Source organism: Buteo buteo, chromosome Z (assembly GCF_964188355.1).
Source record: "Buteo buteo chromosome Z, bButBut1.hap1.1, whole genome shotgun sequence".
In the NCBI taxonomy this organism is placed as follows: Eukaryota; Metazoa; Chordata; class Aves; order Accipitriformes; family Accipitridae; genus Buteo; species Buteo buteo.
The window spans coordinates 60219785-60240439 of NC_134204.1; the positions used below are offsets into that span (position 1 = coordinate 60219785).

At 37.5% G+C, this 20655-nt stretch overlaps 1 protein-coding gene across 3 annotated transcripts; it reads right to left on the reverse strand.

Moving 5' to 3' along the window:
* Positions 1-5786: 5786 nt before the first annotated feature.
* Positions 5787-17323, reverse strand: NUDT12 (nudix hydrolase 12). Of its 3 annotated transcripts, none has more exons than XM_075020520.1 (7): positions 17262-17323; positions 16385-16598; positions 13169-13761; positions 12103-12270; positions 10203-10316; positions 8505-8704; positions 5787-7204 (listed from the first exon to the last, which is right to left on the reverse strand). In XM_075020520.1, exons 2-7 carry the CDS (start codon positions 16588-16590, stop codon positions 7094-7096), a joined length of 1392 nt encoding a protein of 463 aa, XP_074876621.1. In that variant the 5' UTR covers positions 16591-16598; positions 17262-17323; the 3' UTR covers positions 5787-7093. The 3 variants fall into 3 exon arrangements, with proteins under 3 accessions (XP_074876621.1, XP_074876622.1, XP_074876623.1); XM_075020521.1 differs by having other exon boundaries at positions 17269-17317; XM_075020522.1 differs by having other exon boundaries at positions 17236-17279.
* Between the last annotated feature and the right edge of the window lie 3332 nt (positions 17324-20655).

The following is a 20655-nucleotide window of genomic DNA, read 5'->3' on the forward strand; positions in this document are numbered from 1 at the left end:
AATTTACTCTTAACAGAGACAATGTCATTAGAATGAGTTGTGTACAAAAGCCTTAGTAGTTCCATACAGAAAGCAGGCAAAAGGGGCTCATCATTGATTTACCTCTTATATACCTCATTCAAGTATGTCTTAATCAAGTACCTTCCTTTTGCCTTTTTTTTACAAAGATGTCCCAAATCTCTTTATCAAGCTTGCACTATTACCTTATTTGAATAATTTCTGAACACCCATTTCTGCAGTACTGTTGCCAAAGAATGTCTTCTATGCCAAAGACATGCATGAAAAGTGATGTTATCAAAAAAGCCTGACTTAGTAGTGTTTCTTACTCTCTGCCTCAGCTGGTATGTATCTTATTTTCATTTGTTTATACAGTTTCGTCTATGTATTTTCCAGAATAGACTGGTTTTTAAAAACGTCTTTGCAAAATGTCTAGAACAAACAAAGCAGGCAGCCATTTACAGGGGCTGTAACAGGACCCTAAAGCATTTTACAAATTAACTAAAACATGAATTATAAGGCTGCAAAGAATCATCTTCCATCTGAATGGAACTTGGTAGTTATCTAGCAGTATCCAATTAGCTATGAGAATAGTGCATCCAAATAAACACTTAGAAAAACATGGATAAGTGAAATTAATCTGCAACAGGTATCATACTAAGACCCAGTGATGAACCATTTTGTTTCATGAAATGTGCTGTGGGACTTTTAATGAGCACACCAAATCAGGATCTTGCTTTTTCAGATCATAAAAAGATAGCTAACACCAGTCAACATTTCTGCAGTTCCGATTCTCAAAGAAGGTTACTGTCTAAGCAACTAAGAACATTACTTATGCCAGAAATGAGAATATTCAGGAAATCCAAACCCCATGTAATTAGATTTTGCATTATTTTGGACTCTTATAAGCAACAAGTGACACCAGACAAAGTGTTAAATACGTTTTGACCAATCATTTTTAAAGGAATAGTGGGTATGCTATTCTTGCCATTATGTTAAAGTTATGTCCCTGCAGGGAGGGTGCTCTTCACTTTAGTTTTAAAAAAGGCTAATAAAGTAGTAGTCAGTCAAATGTTTTCAGGATTATTTTAACTGAAAAGCGAGAATGCAAGTGCCAGCAAATTCATTGAAAAAAAATAGTTCAGCTATCATGGGCTGTATATGCACAAGGATTTCTGCCTTTTTAGGGAGAAGTCAAGTCACAGGTTCAGCTTTCAATTCTTAAATTCTGCAAAACCATATATAAAACTCATCTCCTTATAAAGCTTCTGTGTACTTACTCAGCTAACCTTGCTTTCTGTTTAATTATTTTGAGCTTTTGCCACAACAAAAAGAAATATTGTATTAATAAGGATAAGCACTGATCTCATATTCTGGAGGTGTTTCATTTCTGCATCAACATTGTTTATTTCTACCCTCATTTAAATGTATGCACTGTTTTCCACTGCAACAAAATGGAGAACCAGTAGGTAGCTTCTGTGCTCCAAATGGTCCATACAGAGATCATGTGATGATTTTAACACAAGTACTATATAACAAATATTTCAACATCCTGATCAGATTTTTCCAGTGTTAGCAGTTTAATGCAATGGATGTTCATGTATTTATTATCATGTATGTAAAAACATATTTTAAAAAACTGGCATAGAGAACATACTTTATTGTGCATTATATCTGTTACACTGGATAAAATAATTTTGTCTTCAGCAAAACTTCTGAAAATATATTAAAAAAAGATCCCATGAATTGCCATTTCTGTTTACATTGTTGGACCTCCACTCTTCCTGTTTTAGAGACCAAAGGAAAAACTGCTAATTTGAATGTTAGTTGGATTAGCCCTCTTCTTGTCAGTAAGTTTGTCATTCTGATATTTAGGGTGCAATCTGGCATTTTAGTCACTTGTAATTTGTTTCTGTTTTGGCATGTAATTCATGCTTTGTCAGTATCAAACATGACAGCAGGTAAGTGAAATACCCTTCAGATGTGACGTGGCAATTGGTCATGAAATTGGTAGAAACCTCACTGTAACACATGACCATTTCCAATAATGAAATATAATTTCTATAATCAAAGATGTTACTGTCAATGAAGTACAATTCTTTGTCAAGCCAAATTATTCAACTTTTTGAGCTTCAGAATTGTTCATCCACTGTAATAGAAATAATGTAAATCCAAAATCTTTGATTATACTTGAAACTCAGCTTACCAGAAGAAACTTGCACAATAGTTGTACACTATAATAATTTTCTTTGAAAATGAGGTAGCCTTTTATTTTGAGAATGCCTGTGACTGTAAAATATAAATTATAATTAAGTGAGAAAAATCCTTCATTTCTCATAGAATGCAATAAGGGCAAAACCCCTGTATCCCAGCTTCTATGATTTGATTTCCAGCATCTAAAATAGGGAAACTTAGATACCCTATTTTCTGACTATGCAGTTACCAGGGTCACTTCCTCCAGAAGATGCATAAATTAGGAGTAATTTGGGTTTCAAATGACAAAAAATTGGATGTTTAGTATTTCATAGGGTCTTTTTTTAGTTTTAACAGGTGTTTTGAGAAAATGCCTATGTTTCTTCACTGAACTGGGAAAGCTCCAGTGTTAGAATGTCTCTCTCCTTACAGAGAAATAAGAAAGTATTTTACCAAAGGTGGTTTAGTATGCAGGATGATGAAATGGTAGGAGAAAAAAACTACTATCCAGGCTTATTTAAGTGCTGCAAACTGAGTTTGTAAGGTTCTCTACTCCACAATATGTAACATTCCTTCTTGATTAATAATCCTGTAATCTTATTGTAGCATTCCTCACATTCCATATCTGAAATATTAGTTGTAGAAAGACAATACAAATAACAAACTGAAGTTCATTCAGGTAGGCTTTCAATTCTACAATTATACACTACTACAACTTTAAGTCCCTATATGCTAAAATAAGATGACAGGTACAGTCTTAGGAATTAAAAATCCATCTCAGAAATCCTTATCATTTAGGAAAACATTCTTATTTACTCACAATCAAAAATCCATGTGAAAAATCCCTTCTATTTAGGAAACTATCATTATTTATTCAGAAAACTAAACACTGAATTGTAATTGAAATTCTTTAAACTGTATCTACTGTGTAAAAAACCTGCAGAAATCCTGTATTTTATAAAAGCTATGATGAGTTACAACAATTAGTGTCTACAGAATACTACCTGACAAGGTGTCATTTAAAAAAAAAGAAAAAAAAAAAGAAAAAAGAAGTTTATACTTACTGTTACTATAAGTCAATATTCATTTTCCTCAGATACTTGCTTGCTATTATGTACTCTCTGTGAACAGTTTGCTTTTCTAAGCTCATGATGGATGGGCTGGCTGTCTTGCTAAGGCTTAATAGGATAAGAAGTTCAATTTTTTTTTTCCTTTGGACTTAACCACTTCCGTATTGTCAACCCCAGTCAGCAATGATATGCTGTATACACATATCCTTCCCATCACTGAAGCAATAAATGACTACTAGTTATTTAACTCTTAACAGCTAAATCAGATAAGAAAAATAACAACTCAACTTACCAGGGCTTTGCAAAATGTCAGCTTTGTCTGAAAAGTCTTAATCAGATTACCTAGTTAAAATTAAAGATAAAAGAGGGAGCAATGTTGTTCACAGTCTTGCTCCACTTCTTTTTCTATTTTTGTCTCCTAAGCTCAGAATCTGATTAGTATATTTAATTCCATGAAGCATCATGACTGGTCTACCTTTAATCAGTCTGCTGACATCCACCCCTTTTTCCTTCACATGTTGTAGAATTCAAGATAATAATTTACCAACTTGGCAATATTCCTACACAAAATATAACGTTCATGCTGTAGTATCAATACTGGAATGATTTTGTTTTCCATGTGTTTACACATATCCAATACGAAAAATATGATAAAAGAAGTATACTTATTGGACCAATGCAAAGTTTGTGAAAATCTCATAATCGCTGTTGTACTTACATGAGATGTCGTTACATCACATGAGCTCACAGTGTGGTTAGTAGTATCAATTTTGTTTTGTGTTTAAACAGATCTATTTTTTCCTACTTTATTAAATTACTATTTGTATTATTTGTAAACTATTATAATTTAAAAAACAGATAAAATACAGAATATTTACAAATTCTGTACTGAATAGGAGTTAATTCTCGTAAATGTACAGGTAAATTGGGAGAAAAGGCGTCTCCAGAGTTTTCTGCCTTGTACATCTACATCTAATGAGTACTCTTTTTGCTCTGGCAGCATTGTAGAAGCAAGGGAGAAGAGAGCGAGATCATTATTACACAGCACGAACAAAACCTCTCTATTTTTAGTGGTTTAAGGAACACCATTTTCTTAACGTACTGCATTAACTTAGGGGCAAGAAACAGCCTGCTTGCAAAGTTGCAGTCTTTTGGATGAGGCAAACAGCTGAAATCTTATGGAGGTGTTGCCCTGACCATATTCCAGTCAGATCCACTACATTCTGTTTAATTCTTGCTAAATTTAATTTGGCACTTTTCTACATTGCTCTACTTGCTAAATATCTACAGCATTTGGCATTTCAATTAGATATTTCATATATAATTGCAAACAGTAACTATTCTTCAGAAAATTTCTATGCATAGGTATTTTCAAACTAAATCTCAACCCTATGACCTACAAACAGGTCAAATTAAGCAATAAAAAGCCAGAGGAAGTTTCACTTTAAATAAGAGATTAAAATTATCAAAGGAGTTTTCTTAAAAAGGGGTGTTTGTCATCTTCTCTGTGAATGGTTCTTCTGTTGGGGAGGGAAAAAAGAAAAGAAAGCTTAAAAAAGATGGTTAGTTTAGCTTTTGAAAATGTATATATATTAAAAATTGTTGCAACACCAGAAGTTATTAGAACTGAAAGATCATTAAAAAGTTACTCTCAAACTGAGAGATTATTGAATAGTTTTCTTTTTCAAACTATCCTTTTCCTGCCTTTTTCATGCAGCAAAATTAAATCTTTCAAATTATTTATTAGCATTGTAATTGCAGATATATACTGTTTATACAGATTCTCAATTAAAAAAAAAGTCTGATTCTTAATATCAGTATTGGTTATGGATACTTTCTTCTGCGTTTCACAGCTAGAAACCCATCTCTACAGCAACTGACAATAATTTCCTACATGAAAAACTAATATTAGGATGGGTCTTATACATGTATTTTTAGTTACCTCAATGTGATAAATTATTTATCTTTATGCTACCTATATTTGCTCTTTGCTTTATCCTCCCTCTTCCATCCGCTCCTCATTCCTTCCTTGTTCATCTTTCTTAATGTGTAATCATCATAGTAATAGTTAAAAATGCCTTCCATTGCTTAGCTTCCACCAATGTTTGCATACTGTCCAATGTTCTCCTTTACTTGTATGAACAACCTGCAACTAGGCCTTCTTCTGTCCCACAATTTTTTTTGGAAGATTAATTCCATTGATAACATGCAGTCCTGCTGGTAGCTGTAGTCTATGACTGCTTTTCATACTTCCCCTTCTCTGTAAAAGCAATTTTTAAGGGAAGCAGTGTAATCCTTTCTTCTCACTTCCAGGTGAGAACAGATAACCTGATTTTCTTCATTTGTAGGTATAGCTGAAACAAGGGAGAGAATGAAGCAATGTAATGATTTGTCAGCTGTTCAAAGTCTGTCAGAAATGCTTCTTGCTTTAAAGTTTGATATGCATTGCCTTAAAAAAACCCAACAAACCAGCTGCTGAGCATAGTATGACACTGGATGGAAAAAAAAGAACTATTATGATTTGTAAAACATTTTTACTGATTCCAGTTTGCAGAGAACTTTGAAACAAATCTGACATCATTCACAGATTAAAAAATATTCAAATTACTCCGAATACGCAAATCATCATATGATATTAAGTTAATATTTACGACTATCATTGTATTTCCTTTGGGTCATTTGCATTTCTTTTTATATCACTGCAATGACTGCATAATCACAGACTACTGAACCATTACATAATGACATTAATAATAATACCAGTATACTTTTATAACTTTCCATATTGAAATAATATTAAGTTAACATTCTTTTCAATAACAATAAATCAAGGCACAAATCTGAACTGTAGCATTAAATATATGTAAGTAAATATTTAATTCATATATTGCTTTTCCAGTCTTACAGCTGGGGTTAATACATTTCCTTCAACTGTAAAATTCTTAACAGCAGTGTCTCCATTTCCATAAAAAAAATTGTACATATTTTGACACATTATGTCTTGTTTAATTAATCTACTTCTCTTCTCCATTACTTTACAGCTCCATTTTTAATTACCAGAGAATGAAATAACTCACTGCCTAGGGTCAGTAAGTACATTATCATCTTATAAAAATATCTAATATTTAGGCTTTGGGGATGCTTCTCCAATACCTTTTTCATAAACAGAGTATTGTGTTATACCTTTAAATTCAGGCTGACATACAATTGGCTAAGTGCAGGCCAAATCAAGACTGGAGGAGTACATACTCTGCTTAGAGGGCTAATACCATAAAAGATACAAAGTACTACATATTCACCATTTAAGTATGCTATTAACTTAAAAATAACCATTGCTGGTAAGACTTTCAGCACTGAATGTTGATTTTTCTGCCAGGCAGAATTTAAAGAATGGAGATAGGAAAAAATGAGAAATAAACAATTAAGACAAAATAGGAGGATGTAAATACAAAGTTCAAACAGCAAGCAAGGTCAGGCCTCTTTGTAATGCTGTGACTCCTTCCAGTGAGGAACATGAAAGACCAAATCAAACATTAAGAGCATAATAGTAAAAAGCATAATATTTTGACTCTAAAATGAAAAAGCAGCCTGTGCACAACAAGGTACCAATTTTACCTATTTGTTGCTTGCTTGGGATAGTCACTGGGTTGCTGTCCAGTTCTAACTCCTATCTGAAAAAACCTACAGAGGTTGGATAATTTAGCTCAGGAATCAAAGGAAAGGCCTAAAAATTCACGTGGTTGGACATTTACTGGATAAACAATTCTTCGTAATGTATTCCTAATTTAACATTCACTAGAAGTAATTTAACTTAAAGAAATCAAGTATTTAACTTAAAGATTAGCATTCATTCCAATCCAATGTTTTATCAACTGGTGCGCAATAGCTTGACTTGGTGGTACAAAAAAAGAACGTTGGTTTCCTTTAATGAGAACTTCCATGACCTGCAATAAAAAGAGATTTTTTTCTTTAGAAGGTAATATTATAAACTATATGGAATCTAACATTGTACTAATACAGGAATTATCTTACTATGATGATCTATCAATCTACCATTACTATAGCTATTAAAGAGCCACTACCAGATTCTCCAAGACAGATGCAGAGGAAAAACCACACAGGATTCTGTGTGAATTCTGACATTTTTTAGCTCAAATGTGCCTCAAAGGAAACCTTCTTTCTAATACAACTGCGGAGATTGACTGTTAATATAATATTTAAGGTTTTTGTGAAGCCTCTTTACAGTAAGGACCATCAGATGGTGCTCTACACGGTTCCATAAATTCTTGGTGGTTGTTTTTTTTTTTTTTCTCCCCCCCCCCCCCCCCCTCCATGTAGTGCAGAAGGAAATGTGTTTTGTTGGTTTTCTGAAGCAATTGCAAGCAACATGGAAGCACACTTTTAGTTTGGTACATTTCTGAAGTACATTTCCAACTCTAGACCAACCCGCATGTGACTAACTGTATTCATTTAAAATGCTCTCAGGGTTGTTGTGAATACACTGAGATTGTAGATGACTAACTTTGCCTTCAAGTTGACTTACAGAGTCAAAACACTTGCAACTGCTAGACAGAAGTACAGGGTTATTAAAAGTTTAGCTCATAAGTAGCATGTGGAAAAAACTGTGAAGACTACATTGTGTAAGCAATCTTTCCTTTTTCCACTCATGAACTTAAATCTCTCTTTCTGTTAAAGTCCTCTTTTCCTCTCTTTTATTTGACTATATTTTAAATACTCAGGAAAGCTAAGTGTAGAATTTCCTATTAATGCATAGTAAACTGCATTCAATACCAGAGTATTAAAATAGTACTGCATGGAAAAAGATGTTCCCAGAGTTTTCACCTAAACCTCCCCACTCCCAGCAAATCTGGTAGCGTGCTTGTTTGGAGAAACTCAGATGATGAACGCTATTAAGCACTACTTCTGCCAAAATGAAAAGCACAAGCTTGCTAAGTAAGGGGGTTAAAATAACTATAACTTGGATATCTCTCAAAAGGAAAAGACGAAGAGCTAACTGGCAAAAATGTCATAAAGTAGGCTCGCAAGTGACTCAGAAATTACTGACTATCTGCTTTTCTCCGATTGTGTGTAATCTACAATTACAGTATAATGCAATTTTAGTATGATAAAATGGAGAGTATACATGCTCATTCAGCTTGCTGAAAAAAGCAAGTATCTATGTATGCCAGAACCGATACAGTCACAGACTAATCAATACAAGAAGGAAATTAAATTGAACTTTACCTGTTCTCTAGTGAACCAGCGGGCATCCTCTATTTCATTCTTGTCAACTTTGATTTCTGTAGACACTGCAACAGCTAAGCAGCCAATCATTAGGGAGGAGGGCATTGGCCATGGCTGACAAGAGACATACTGAACATGGCCAACTTTGACTCCAGCCTCCTCTTCTACTTCTCTTCGAACAGCATCTTCTATCGTTTCACCTAATCAAATAGGGCAAAGAACAGGCAGCTGATGTAAATACTCCAAGCAACGATTACATCCTGTAATCTTGAAACTGACTCAAAAGATTTGAAACTGCCCAAGACAATTATCTATAGAGATCTAGTTCACAGATCAGGGCACAGACCTTAAGCACAAGACGCACAAGTCTAATAAGGTAAAACTAGCCACCAAAGCAAAATGGAACTCTGAAAATAAAGTATGATAATTTCTCCATCATAATATTTATTTCCTCAATTGATTATTTATCATACATGCAAACTATTATTACCACAGCTAAAATGTAAAAAATTGTGTAGGAAATACATTGTTCCTTTAATTACTTTTGAAATGCTGCTCTGTTCATTTATAAGAAGCACTGTGTTAATTTTTAGATTTTCATTATGATTGTAACAGCATGTAATACAACTTGAAAATCAATATTTAAAATTACAATAGTAAGAAAATAGAGACTTAAAAAGATTTCCACACATTTCTGCATTGTATTATTCACTTTGTCTGACTCATTCTTCATTGTTTTAACACATACAGACAATTCTCCAAACTTAAACTGCCATGGAAAGCTTTACGTCCATATTCATAAAAAACTGCTAGATGTATATGTGGAGTGTTGATGGTCATAGGCTTACATATACATACATGTACTGTGCTGTAACCACTGATTACATGTTCATTAAAGCAGACAGTCCATGCATCAGAGATAGTTTTAGTTCAGCTGATTAGAAGCTGATGATAAGTTCAGCTACTCTTAAATTTCAGTTTATATACTTGAATTCAGTATCAGAAAGTAATAAGGCTAGCAGAAGAAAGGAGTGAAGAAATAAACATTCTGACTTTTTTAAAATGATACCTGAATATTCATGCTGTCACTGTATTTCACCTGCACACAGTTATTGAATATAGTTATGCAATATAATTTCACTGGTGATTAAGATGTATTCCCAATATAAGAATGTTTTACAAATTGTTCTGCAGCTACTAATAATTGTAAGTAATTCCAACTATTATTGCTGAACATAGCTAGCAAAATATCTCTTTACTTTTCCTTTGAAATTATATAATTTCTGCTTATCTTCCACATAATCAATCAGGCCCTAAACATGTAATCATATATGTAACTTTATGTAAACTTTAAGTTATCCTTTAACTCTTACTTTTCCTATGCTAAAATCCCTTGCTAAGTATCACCAAAGAAAGGATCTTATATGTGTTTCAAAATGCTTTTTCACTTAAATATGTCATTTAAGAGTGCATGATGAGAAAACTATTTTAAATTATATTTATTCAAGTTGTTTTTTGCCTTTTTAATAAATCAGCTGCTGGAAAGTATAGAACAGATGTATTTATTCTAACAACTTATCTAAGAAGAAGTAAAAACATTTATTTGACATAACACTGAACATATTTCTGTATTATTTTCACTGTACAATACTGATATGTGAGAAAAATCATTCGGTAAGGGAAAATGAAATTACTCACCAGGTTCTATAAATCCAGCAAGACAAGTGAACATTCCTGGGGGAAATCTCTTCTCCCTACCTAAAAGACAGTGATTCCCATCTGGATGGATGACTTGCATTATCACAACAGGATCTGTAAGGGACATGAAAGGAATATATTTCAACATTTGAGGGACTTAAAAGCAGCAATAAATTTCAGCCTGTTCAATACCAGTGCATGTAAATACAAATAAGATACCTTTAAGTGACTGAAATCAGAATTGTGTAGATGCCCAGAGCAAGCTGTTATTTTATTTCACCTTTTTTTCCCTTTCAAGATAGCCGTTCATTTTGTTTTGCAACATACATGGCTTTACCAGCCAAGGCTTGAAATGCAGGACATAAATTACCTGCAACCAAAGCACACAATCTGTTAAGAGTATCAGCAATACTAACCTAGCTATGCATCCTGGAGATAGCAGTAATTTCTGCAGCAAAAACGATTTACTATCATGTCCTCTACACACACAGGTCTGAAGAACCTACTTTTGACTGAAATACCAAAGAAGAGGCAGATACCCTAGTTACAATGTAACTACTGACTAAACTTTCCACTTTTGACTTTGTTGACTGCTATCAATCTCTCATCTGATGTCGCACTTTGATTTACTTTCTCATGTCGGGTCATTTTATCTATCTTTTTCTTTCTTGCTTAATATTTTCTCCTATTGGTATCATTCTTTTGGTCATGCCTTTCTAGACACTGTTCATCTATGATATTTTTCCCTTTTCTATTGTTATCTAGCTCTTCAATATTTATCTCAATGGTTTGCTTTTAATTTTTTCTATCTACCTCTGCCTTTATATATTTTTTCTATTGCTATTGTTTTTCATGTTTTTTTTTTTTGTCTAAAACACCAGTATATCTCTATAAACAATAATTTCAAAAATTGTTGTCCTGCTCAAAGGCATCTGCCACATAGCACAGCGTATAACATTCAGTGTTGCTGTCTGTAAACTTTCTTCAGAGAAACGCATCAGTAGAAAACACTGGTTCATCAGTCTATCCTATATAATCCCATACCTTCTGTAAGTTTGTTGTACTAGAGACTGTAAAGAAACAGCCACTAGTATTTTAGCACGTTTCACTATAGTCCATAAGACAGAATAATACGGCAGAATTGCTTTGATTACTACAAAGGTGTATCTAGAGCACGTAAGAGAACAAGAAATTCAGAATTACAACACACATAAAACATCCAGAACTACAACTGCAGAAGGGAGGACAGAGTAGGGAATGGAAAGGATCAAAGAGTCCCCAGATGATCCAGGGAAAGGGTAAGTTTTTTTCCCTCCCTTGTTTCCTCATCAATAACATTGTACACTTCCTTTGTAACACATGAACAAAAGGAGCTATAGAAGACTTTCTGTTCAAGCTTATATTCTGAGTAGAAGTAGGCCTGGCAGTTTGCAACTGACAATGAATAGTGAAAGCCAGTGGAGACGGCTAATACAGTCAAAGTGGCACTATGGGAAAATGAGCACTATATCAGAAATTCGATACAGGGCCAAATTTGATGCAGAGCTATTTCAAGCTCAGATATCTCGCAGAAGGTGAGAAAACAACATGCAGGAAAAAAAAAAAAAAAGGAAAATGTGACCCTTTGTATTGTTAATATCTCATTTATGTTGATATTACTCCATTGCAATAAAGATTGGTATTGTCACAGCAATTCTTTGTCACAGATTACTGCAAGAAAGAGAAGCCTGAACTACTTATTCCTAAATAGAGCTGAGACACACATACTCTAGGGAGAAACAAGTATGAAAGACCTGGAACAAAAGCAAGCAGCTGAAGTAACTAAAAAGAAACTGATTTACATGTATATAACAGTACAAAAAAGCCACTTTTGACCAAGTTTATCCCATAATATTCTCACCAACTCTTGGATATGATGTGTTGTGAACACCTTGGAGACTGGGACAATCTTCTTTTAAGCAAGTTTTCTTGTAACCCCCTTCTTCAATCTTGGTTGCACTCCCACACGTTGGGCAGAATCTGTAGCGGTTGTGCCATGATAGAACAGATCTAGCCTGGGCTACTACTCCTTTAAAAGAATACATTGAAAATACAAAAAATCAAATACTAATTCATGTAAACTTTTAACAGTATAGAAAAAGGAAGTAGTAAACTTCAATATAAAAATCAAAGTAAGTCTATGGCTTGCATTGCAATCTGCTACATGAGAAGCTGAGCAATATGAGTTATTCAGATCTTTTCCTTTGTAGCACAGCACATGCAATAGAACACAGTACTATGTAGCTACAGACCAATTTATGCATTCAGAAACAAATTCATCCAGAACAATTTATCCTGTTTCTCACAAAAGTTACTTTGTTTGGGCAAAGGGCCAGAACTATATATCACTCCTTTTCCAGATGACCATTCTAGGGCTACTACAGGTATTGACATAATAATGCATTGTTCCATTTAAACTCCAGGTGCAAGTCAAACTTGCCCTTTATCCTTCTGGAAAAATAAACTTGTTACAACAGCAGTTGTTAACAACATGTCCATAATAACATTCATTCACATTGGGATCCTGACTTCCCTTCTCAGGTGAGTACCCAATACACTTTTATTATGGACTTAGTTTCATTTCTTGTAATGAAAACTCAGTAATGACAGATTTTTTTCTTCATTTTAGAACATTAATCTGCATGCATTAATATTTAAATAATACCATTTATAAACCCATGATGACCAATAGATTTTACAGTCTAATACTTGCCATTGTAGATGTTAGCCTTTGCAATTGCACATGTTCTTACATACAAAATTCTTCACAAAACCACTGACAGGCTTTTAAAATCAAAGTATTTCTAAAGCCACTGAAAATACCTGATTCCTTTGCAGTGGTCTGTCCTTACATTGGACCTCAGTGAAGCCCAAAGCATGTCTTTCTGATTACACATTTGATAACTGCTGTATTTTATGCATCTTACCAGCTTCTTTTTCAGGTAGCTGCAGTAGTGCTGGCACTGGTGGGTGAAGAAAGTAACAGTCCTCATGCTTCTGTTTAAATTTCTCAGCAGAAGCAGAATCTATGCTAAGAGCAAACCAAGCAACTAACCCATCCTCTTCATCTTGCAGGACTCTTCCGTTGCAAGCAGCCGGCAGGTTCACGTGGAACTGAAGTTCAACTCCAAGAAAAATCAAGGTTCTTTCTTCAGTTTGGTTCATGCACTGCTCCACATCCTTGTAGTACAGCCTACAAAGCTTTATTTCTGGCTGCTGGGAGCTCTCTATTCCCCCACCCAAAGTAACGAAAGGACTTAAATTTGAGAAGAGGATGTATACTGTAGTTGGATGGCTTTGTTTTTTGCTTAGCCACTTGGAATCTGTTCTTTTATCACTCCTTCTGTCCAGAAGTGTCAAGCCAAAATAATTTTCATATTCTTTGACTTCATTTGACAGAAAATTAGGCCTCTGCCCACCCTTCACATTAGCCAGCAAATTAGCGATGTGCTTGTACCCCCAAAATTTAGCAATGTCCAGAGCTGTCTGCCTTGATTTATTAACAATGGACCTGTCACACCTAGAGAAACAGAAAAGAACAGTGGTTACCAGGGTAAATATATTTAGGAAGAGTCCTGATTGTGTATTACTCTTACTTACAGCATATACATGTGGTATTATCAAGGTGCAAGAACTTTTAGACACCCTGTCTATACTGGGGCACTCTTTAGGCTAAATACTTAGCATTATGGTAATGAAAATAATCATACTTCATTTTCTTTTGCTAAGTCCAGATTCCACGTTTTTGTTGATCCAATCCAGATTATCACTTACCAAGGTTCATACAGTACTACAACAGCAATGAATTAATTAAAATACCACCCATTGTATCATGCAAAAAAAAAAAAAAAAAAAAGGCTCAAGATCATTTTCAGATACGACTTGGAAAGCCAGGCTACAGGTCTCTTCTGAATAACCAGTAATAAAAAAATAAGCTGTTTAACTAGCATTACTTTCTAGAAGCTACTGAAAGCAGCATCAAAACATTTACAATAAAATATTTACCATTAAATAAGAATCAAGAATACAGCCTTCACTTAGTGAGAGAAGTAGCACCCTTACAACTGTGGAGCTGGTCACTGTCGGGATCTCTTTGTTACCAAAATGTCTGCAAAATTACATGGATGAGGAAACACTGCTTTATGATATATATTGAAATATTAACAGAAAAAAAAATCTGAAATAGATTGGGGTTGATTGGGAGGTCAAAAATAATGCACTTTCATTTTTTGTCAATTTTAACTCAAGTGGGTAAGTAAACCAGAAATTTCACTGTAACTACAAATTATGCAGTAGATGTGGGGCCAGACTCATTGGTTTTTGAAACGAGAAGATGCCAGTATATTCATGTTGCTGATACACAGATAACTGTACTATAGGCAAGACTGTTTTTACTTGAGTTTTTATATTAGTGTCAGTAGTTTTTGAGGGAGTTTGAGTATATTTTAGAAAAGCATTCAAAACTTAATTTACAAGTGTTTGGTGCTAAAAAAATACTGTTGCCCATTTATCTTTAAAGATTAAGTCTTCTTTAGACAAAATCTTGCCTAATTTCTGACTTAATGTCCTATCTCTCTGCCACTGAATTTTGTTCTGATTTTGTCTTTGCCATTCTATCTGCTCAGGTACATGCAGGCTGTGATCAGGCTGCTATTCAGCATCCACAACAGTGGCCTGAACACTTTAGATCATGAAGATCTTTTTTTCCAGTCTACAAACATTTCCTGTAGCTTTTCTCAAACATGGATGAATATAAACAAAACCTGACTAGCTTTCCAAGACAAGTCTCTGGAATGTTATGTAACATTACCTTCATAGGCATTCATGTTTATATATCCACAACTGTATTTGTCCAAATGATTATTATGACTAAGTACTAACTAAAAGGAGACCAATGAGGCCTCAGTATCACCTCAGGACCTACATTCAATTGCCTAAGGGAACAGCCCTGAAAAGGACATTTACAAGTGGCTATTCAATCTTTTTTTACAGGGTGCATAACTTAAAAAACCTGTTATCCTATTTACCAAACTGGTAAATTCCCCAAAATCTCAAAAGATTCCTCGATATACAGATGATTTCAAACCTCAAAATCTGGCACTCAGATACTCCTCTACATGCTGGAATGTACTGATTACAGTACAAAAGAGCTGTTCATCTGATGCTGCATGCCGAGTCCCAGCAGAGGGCAGAGCATCTGGGTAGGACTGAAAAAAAAAAAAGGGTCGGATGATCACTGCAGGCTGTGGAATGCTGTGCCTGAGATTACTCATAACCACAGAATGAACTAAACTTGCTTGGATCTGTCATTAAGGGTGCAGAAATGAACAGGCTGCGTTTGATTAATGTAGAGCTCAGTTGAACTGCAACACCTGACTCTCACCCTTCAGTTTGAAATGTTTTCCATTCAAAATATTTGGAGCCTGACTTTATTCAGGCCTCAGAATAATGTTCTCTGGGGTCTCAAGGAGAACTTTGAAGCATTCTTTGCTTTTCTGAGTGTCTTGAAAAACTAGAACTATAACGGTTGACTTGAAGATAGATAACAAATATGATAGCAAGTTTCTGACAAGCAATGAACACGCTTGGTGTCATACTGAATGAAGAAAATAACGTGACAGCCCAAGGAGGAAGTTAATTGTCAAAAAAATAGACAAATTAAATTAATCAATCAGTAACTTTGTTAAAGATGTGTCTGTCATGTCCTCCTTAACAGTTAGTAGGTCAGCAAACATTCTGCACTGTAATATAGATTCAGGTGGATTACAAATAAAGTTTAGACAGAAAAGTCTAAGTGAAACAATCAAATGTACCAAATTCATACTCAGTACAGTGGTTGGAATGGGATACAATCCTTGTCCTATTCTGTTGGTCTCTGGGACGAGTAACAATATATCCTTGAAGATCAAAGGAAAAATTTTAGAGATGGTCATAACTTTTAAAGAGTTTCTTAGCACATATGGAAAGCATGATGCAATAGCAGAATCCAGTTATAAACAGACACGGAGTATATTTTTCTGAGTTTTAACCCTGAAAATTCTGCCACTATCTGTCAGGTAAATTTACTTCTCTGAGATCAAGCTGAAATGGGCAGAAAGGGATTGAGGTTAGAGCTCTTCAATGGGATCTACTAAACAGCTTACCCTTCTTCCAGAAGAATCTGCACAACCTCAAGGTGTCCATTTCTGGCACCATACATCAGGGCTGTCCAGCCATTATTGGCAACCGCATTGACAAGTGATGGAGAACGACTGAGCAACGCTTTCAGTTTGGCTGCATCTCCAACAGCAGCAAAATTATGCAGCTGAGAAATCATGTCCTGATAGAGGTTCTTCTGAAAGTCTGTCATTGTGCCACCTAAGTTAAAAAAAGAAAACAAAAATGCCTCAAAACATATCCACCATTAGCAAAAGGACTTAAGTAAAAGAGTTAAGTTTAATGCTATACAGATAACAAACATTATCACCAAAAGTATGGACATAACCGTCAATTTCTTATAATTAGTATGACATTGTTATTCCCAACCAAATCCTAGTCCCACACATCTCCAAATATAGTGAAATTTCAACCTAATAATGAAGACCAGTTTTAAAGAGGCTTAAGGAGAGAAAGATTTTGCTATGAAAATGCAGCTTCTTTCAATGTGAAAAACACGTTCTGGTTTCCCGATTGAACACACACACACACACACCCCCCACACACACCCCCCACACACGACAGAACAGTACAGAACCCCACTCCCAGAAATGAGTCTCAGACGCTTTGGAAACAATGAAAAATAATCTCAGGAGGGCAAGTCCCGTTGCAGGCTGAGGGACTCCGCCAAGCACGGACACATCACTGCAGCAACTGCTGCTAGGCCTCCAGCGGGCGGCCACCCCCCTGCCCCGGGGCAGGTCCGCCGGGGCCGCTGCTGGCGCCGTCGCACGAGAACGAAAGCTTATACATTCGGTCGTTCCCGCCCCACGGTCACTTCCCGAAGACACAGACACACCACTTTCTCCACCGCTCGCGACTCACCCACTACCTTGCAGCGGCGCGCCACCAGCCTGACTGCCTAGCCCCGCCCCCGAACGTGCTGCGCCGGGGCGGCTGCCGCGCAGGCGCAAACCGCCCGCCCCGCCCCCGTTCCGGCGGAGCGGATGAGCCGCCGGCTTCCGCCGCGGCGCGGGAGCGGGCGAGCTGTGTCGGGCCTGCGGGGAGCAGCGCTCCCGGGGGGAGCCTTCGCGCCGGGGCCGCGGCCGCGCGTGAGCCGCGGGCTTGGCCGGTGGCGCCGCTCCCGGCACCTGCAGGGGGCCCCGTTACCGTGAGTGGCCGGGGCGGCGCGGCGCAGCGCAGCCCAGCCTCCGCGGGGAACCGGGCCCCGTACGCTCCTCCACGGCCGTGGTGCCGCGGAGGGGAGCGGGTGGCGCGTGGCGTCCGGCGGTGTGCGGTGAGCGGCGGCCGGCCGGCCGGCAGGCCCGCCCCGGTGCCTGGCTGTGGGCGGTACTGCAGCCCCCGGTCCTTGCAGCGGCCGTCGGCCTTCGCTGCCGCCGTCTTCCCGGGGGCAGCGGGCAGGACCGCGGCGAGGGAGGAGCGGCGGGTGACCGCTGGTAGGAGTCGCCGGCCATTACCTGAGTGCTGCTGGCAGCTGGGTCAACGTGTTGGGCAGGTTAAAGAGCAAGCAGCCATTTTGTCTTTCAGGCGAGAACCTTTGTGGTTCTAGAAAGCAGACAAACTGGTTTTTAGCTTTGCTTCACTGTGCTAGCGGAAGGCAAAGCCAGGTAGCTATAGAATATGCAAGCACTTGTGAGAAAAGTGGAGCAAATGAGATGTCGTGGCAGGGGAGATGACTCAGCAGGGAAGTTGGAATGATGATACAGGCCAGAAGATGGTTTCATTAAAAGTGTGTGCTGTTAGCCTAAGAAAAGCTTGGGGAAATGGAGGCTATACCAGTCCTAGAAAAATGAGTATGGGACTGTTCCAGTGCGTTTGCCTTTGGGGAGTACTTAACAAGCTTTGTGCTTGCTTTACAAAAATTGTTACCGAAGTGGCAAACAGTGCAGCACCAGGTAGTCTAAAGTCCTGATGTCGGCCTTGAAGTTTCAGAGAATAAGAAACACTAAAGTTTTAAAATCCTGTTACTTGACAATATAAAAGTATTGGAGTTTCTTTTTAGTTGTCATTGGAATTTCTGAGTTAGATTCACATCTTCAGATTTCTTCAACACCACATATCTTCAAAACCGGAAGACCTGGACAGCTTTTGTTCGTGGTACTTTAAGAAAGCATAATATATTCACGAATCCATACGTTACCATAGTGCCATATATTTCTGGTATTGAGTGAAGAGGATGAGAGAAGTTGTGACTGGGTCTTGTCAATCCCAGCAATGGCACATGTAATTGCTGTATCTTATGTACTCATGGATAATGTTATAAGGGGCGACGAAAAATTGTACGCCAGCCCACGGATAATCCAATTAAAGTTTATTAAAGCAAGCGACAAACAGGCAAAACAGCGCTGGGCGGCCGGGGAGTCTCCCGCTCTACCAACGGCGCACGCCCTCCTCCCTCAGAGTTCCCTTTTTATAGTTTTTTTTTGTTGCCAGGTTAAAGTCTAGGGTCCGGGCTCACGTGGGCAATTGCGCGCCCTGTTGCTGGGGGAGTCGAGGGATGAAGGCTGTAGTCTTCTTCTGTGTTTCTTTGTTATCTGGAGCATGCGTACTTTAAAATACACATCTTGTCCAGACAGCCAGACATTGTAGCTACAATGTTTCCAATCGCACCTGTCTGCAAGGGCTAACACTGCCCTGCAAAACGAACACACTGTGCAAGGCTTACAGAACCGGTTTGATTAACAAATACATATAAAATAAATTTATCACAATCCCCCCTTTTTGTTTTCATCATTCTGTTGGTCAAACCGAATTACAGTTTCTTGTCTCTTTCAACAACTTTGGCTTCCCCTAAGTACTCACATTGCCTTCTCAATAACATTAGGTACTAATCCAACAATTTTATTTAATGTGACAAACTTATTATCCACTGACCTAGATATAAGACTGAGAAAAGTGGTGCCGTCTTGGTCTTTCTATACATTTAATTTGGTTTTTGGTTTTATTCCCCGAGGGAGATGGAAGACTTTGGGGTGGCCCTGAGGTTATTGGGTTTGGGAGTTGTGAGTCAAGGGGCCTCGTGTGCCATTTCTGGAGGTGGTTCATCAACCTCGATCCCCACAGCAGTACGCCTCTGCCTTCTCCTCTGCCTACTCTGTTGCTTAGAGCAGCGAGGTGTACCATCTTCTCGGCAGCAGTCGTATTCTTCAGGGGAACCTCCTTTGTCCACCTTGACTTATAGCTCTCTTATCTTTCACCTCCCAGACTCCACACCTCACTCTGGCCATAGTTCGTCTGCATGTTCCTGTTCGTAATACCCATAAGAGCAATGTGTCCACCACTTTTTTCTACAGAGTTTACACCTGTAACATACAAAGGGATAACATATACAGTTAGGATCTTTACAAAAGATAGTCTCACTCATCCGCTTTTCTTCGGAACTTAATTTTCAAACTATCAGGGTCTCTGGTCGCCTCCCAGTGAGAACTCTGAATTGGTCCTTTGATTCTGCTTGCATGAGTCCACCCTCTTTCGGCAGTCTGGACTGCAGTATCTGTAGTAAGCAAAACAAGAAACGGCCCTTCCCAACAGGGAGTTAGAGATGATTCTTTCCAAGCTTTGATCAATACCTTATCTCCAGGCATAATCTTGTGTATTGCAGTATCTAAGGGTGGCCTCTGCACTATCAGTCCCTTCTTTATTAGTTTTTGTCGTCTCTTCATGAGTTCAATGATATACTCTTGTAAGAATTTTTCTTCTACCTTTGGGTGTTCAATTGGCATTTCTAGGTCATAAGGCATCCCATATAACATTTCAAAAGGAGAGATCCCAGTATCTGCTCTGGGCTGTGTCCTTACATTTAATAGGGCTAAGGGCAGGCATTTTATCCAATTCATTTTAGTTTCGATGATTAATTTAGTCAGGTGTTTCTTAATTTCTCCATTCATTCTCTCTACTTTTCCTGAACTCTGTGGATGCCATGGGGTATGATATTCCCATTTAGTCCCTAAGGGATCCAAGGCCTCTTTGATAACTTTGGAGGTAAAATGGGGTCCCCGATCTGAATCAATTACTGCTATGTTTCCATATCGTGGTATGATGTTTTCTAGCAGTACCTTAACTACGGTTTTTGCAGTGGCTCGGGCTACAGGAAAGGCCTCCACAAAGTGGGTCAAATGGTCCACCAGTACTAGGAGATATTTGTATCTGCTCACTTTGGGAAGTTCGGTGAAATCGATTTGTATTCTTTCAAATGGTCTTTTAGCCAGTTCACGCCCTCCCGGTACTCTTTCCCTGAGCTGATGCTTATTTATCCTTT

Bases quoted from the DNA above. Each gene is read 5' to 3' on its own strand.
- NUDT12 (XM_075020520.1), bottom strand. From the start codon at position 16,590: ATGACAGACTTTCAGAAGAACCTCTATCAGGACATGATTTCTCAGCTG. The intron at 13,762-16,384 runs GTAAGCTGTTTA...CTGTTTCTCTAG, and splicing joins CAGATTCTTCTGGAAGAAGG to GTGTGACAGGTCCATTGTTA. The intron at 7,205-8,504 runs GTAAAGTTCAAT...TTTTTATTGCAG, and splicing joins GCTGGTTCACTAGAGAACAG to GTCATGGAAGTTCTCATTAA.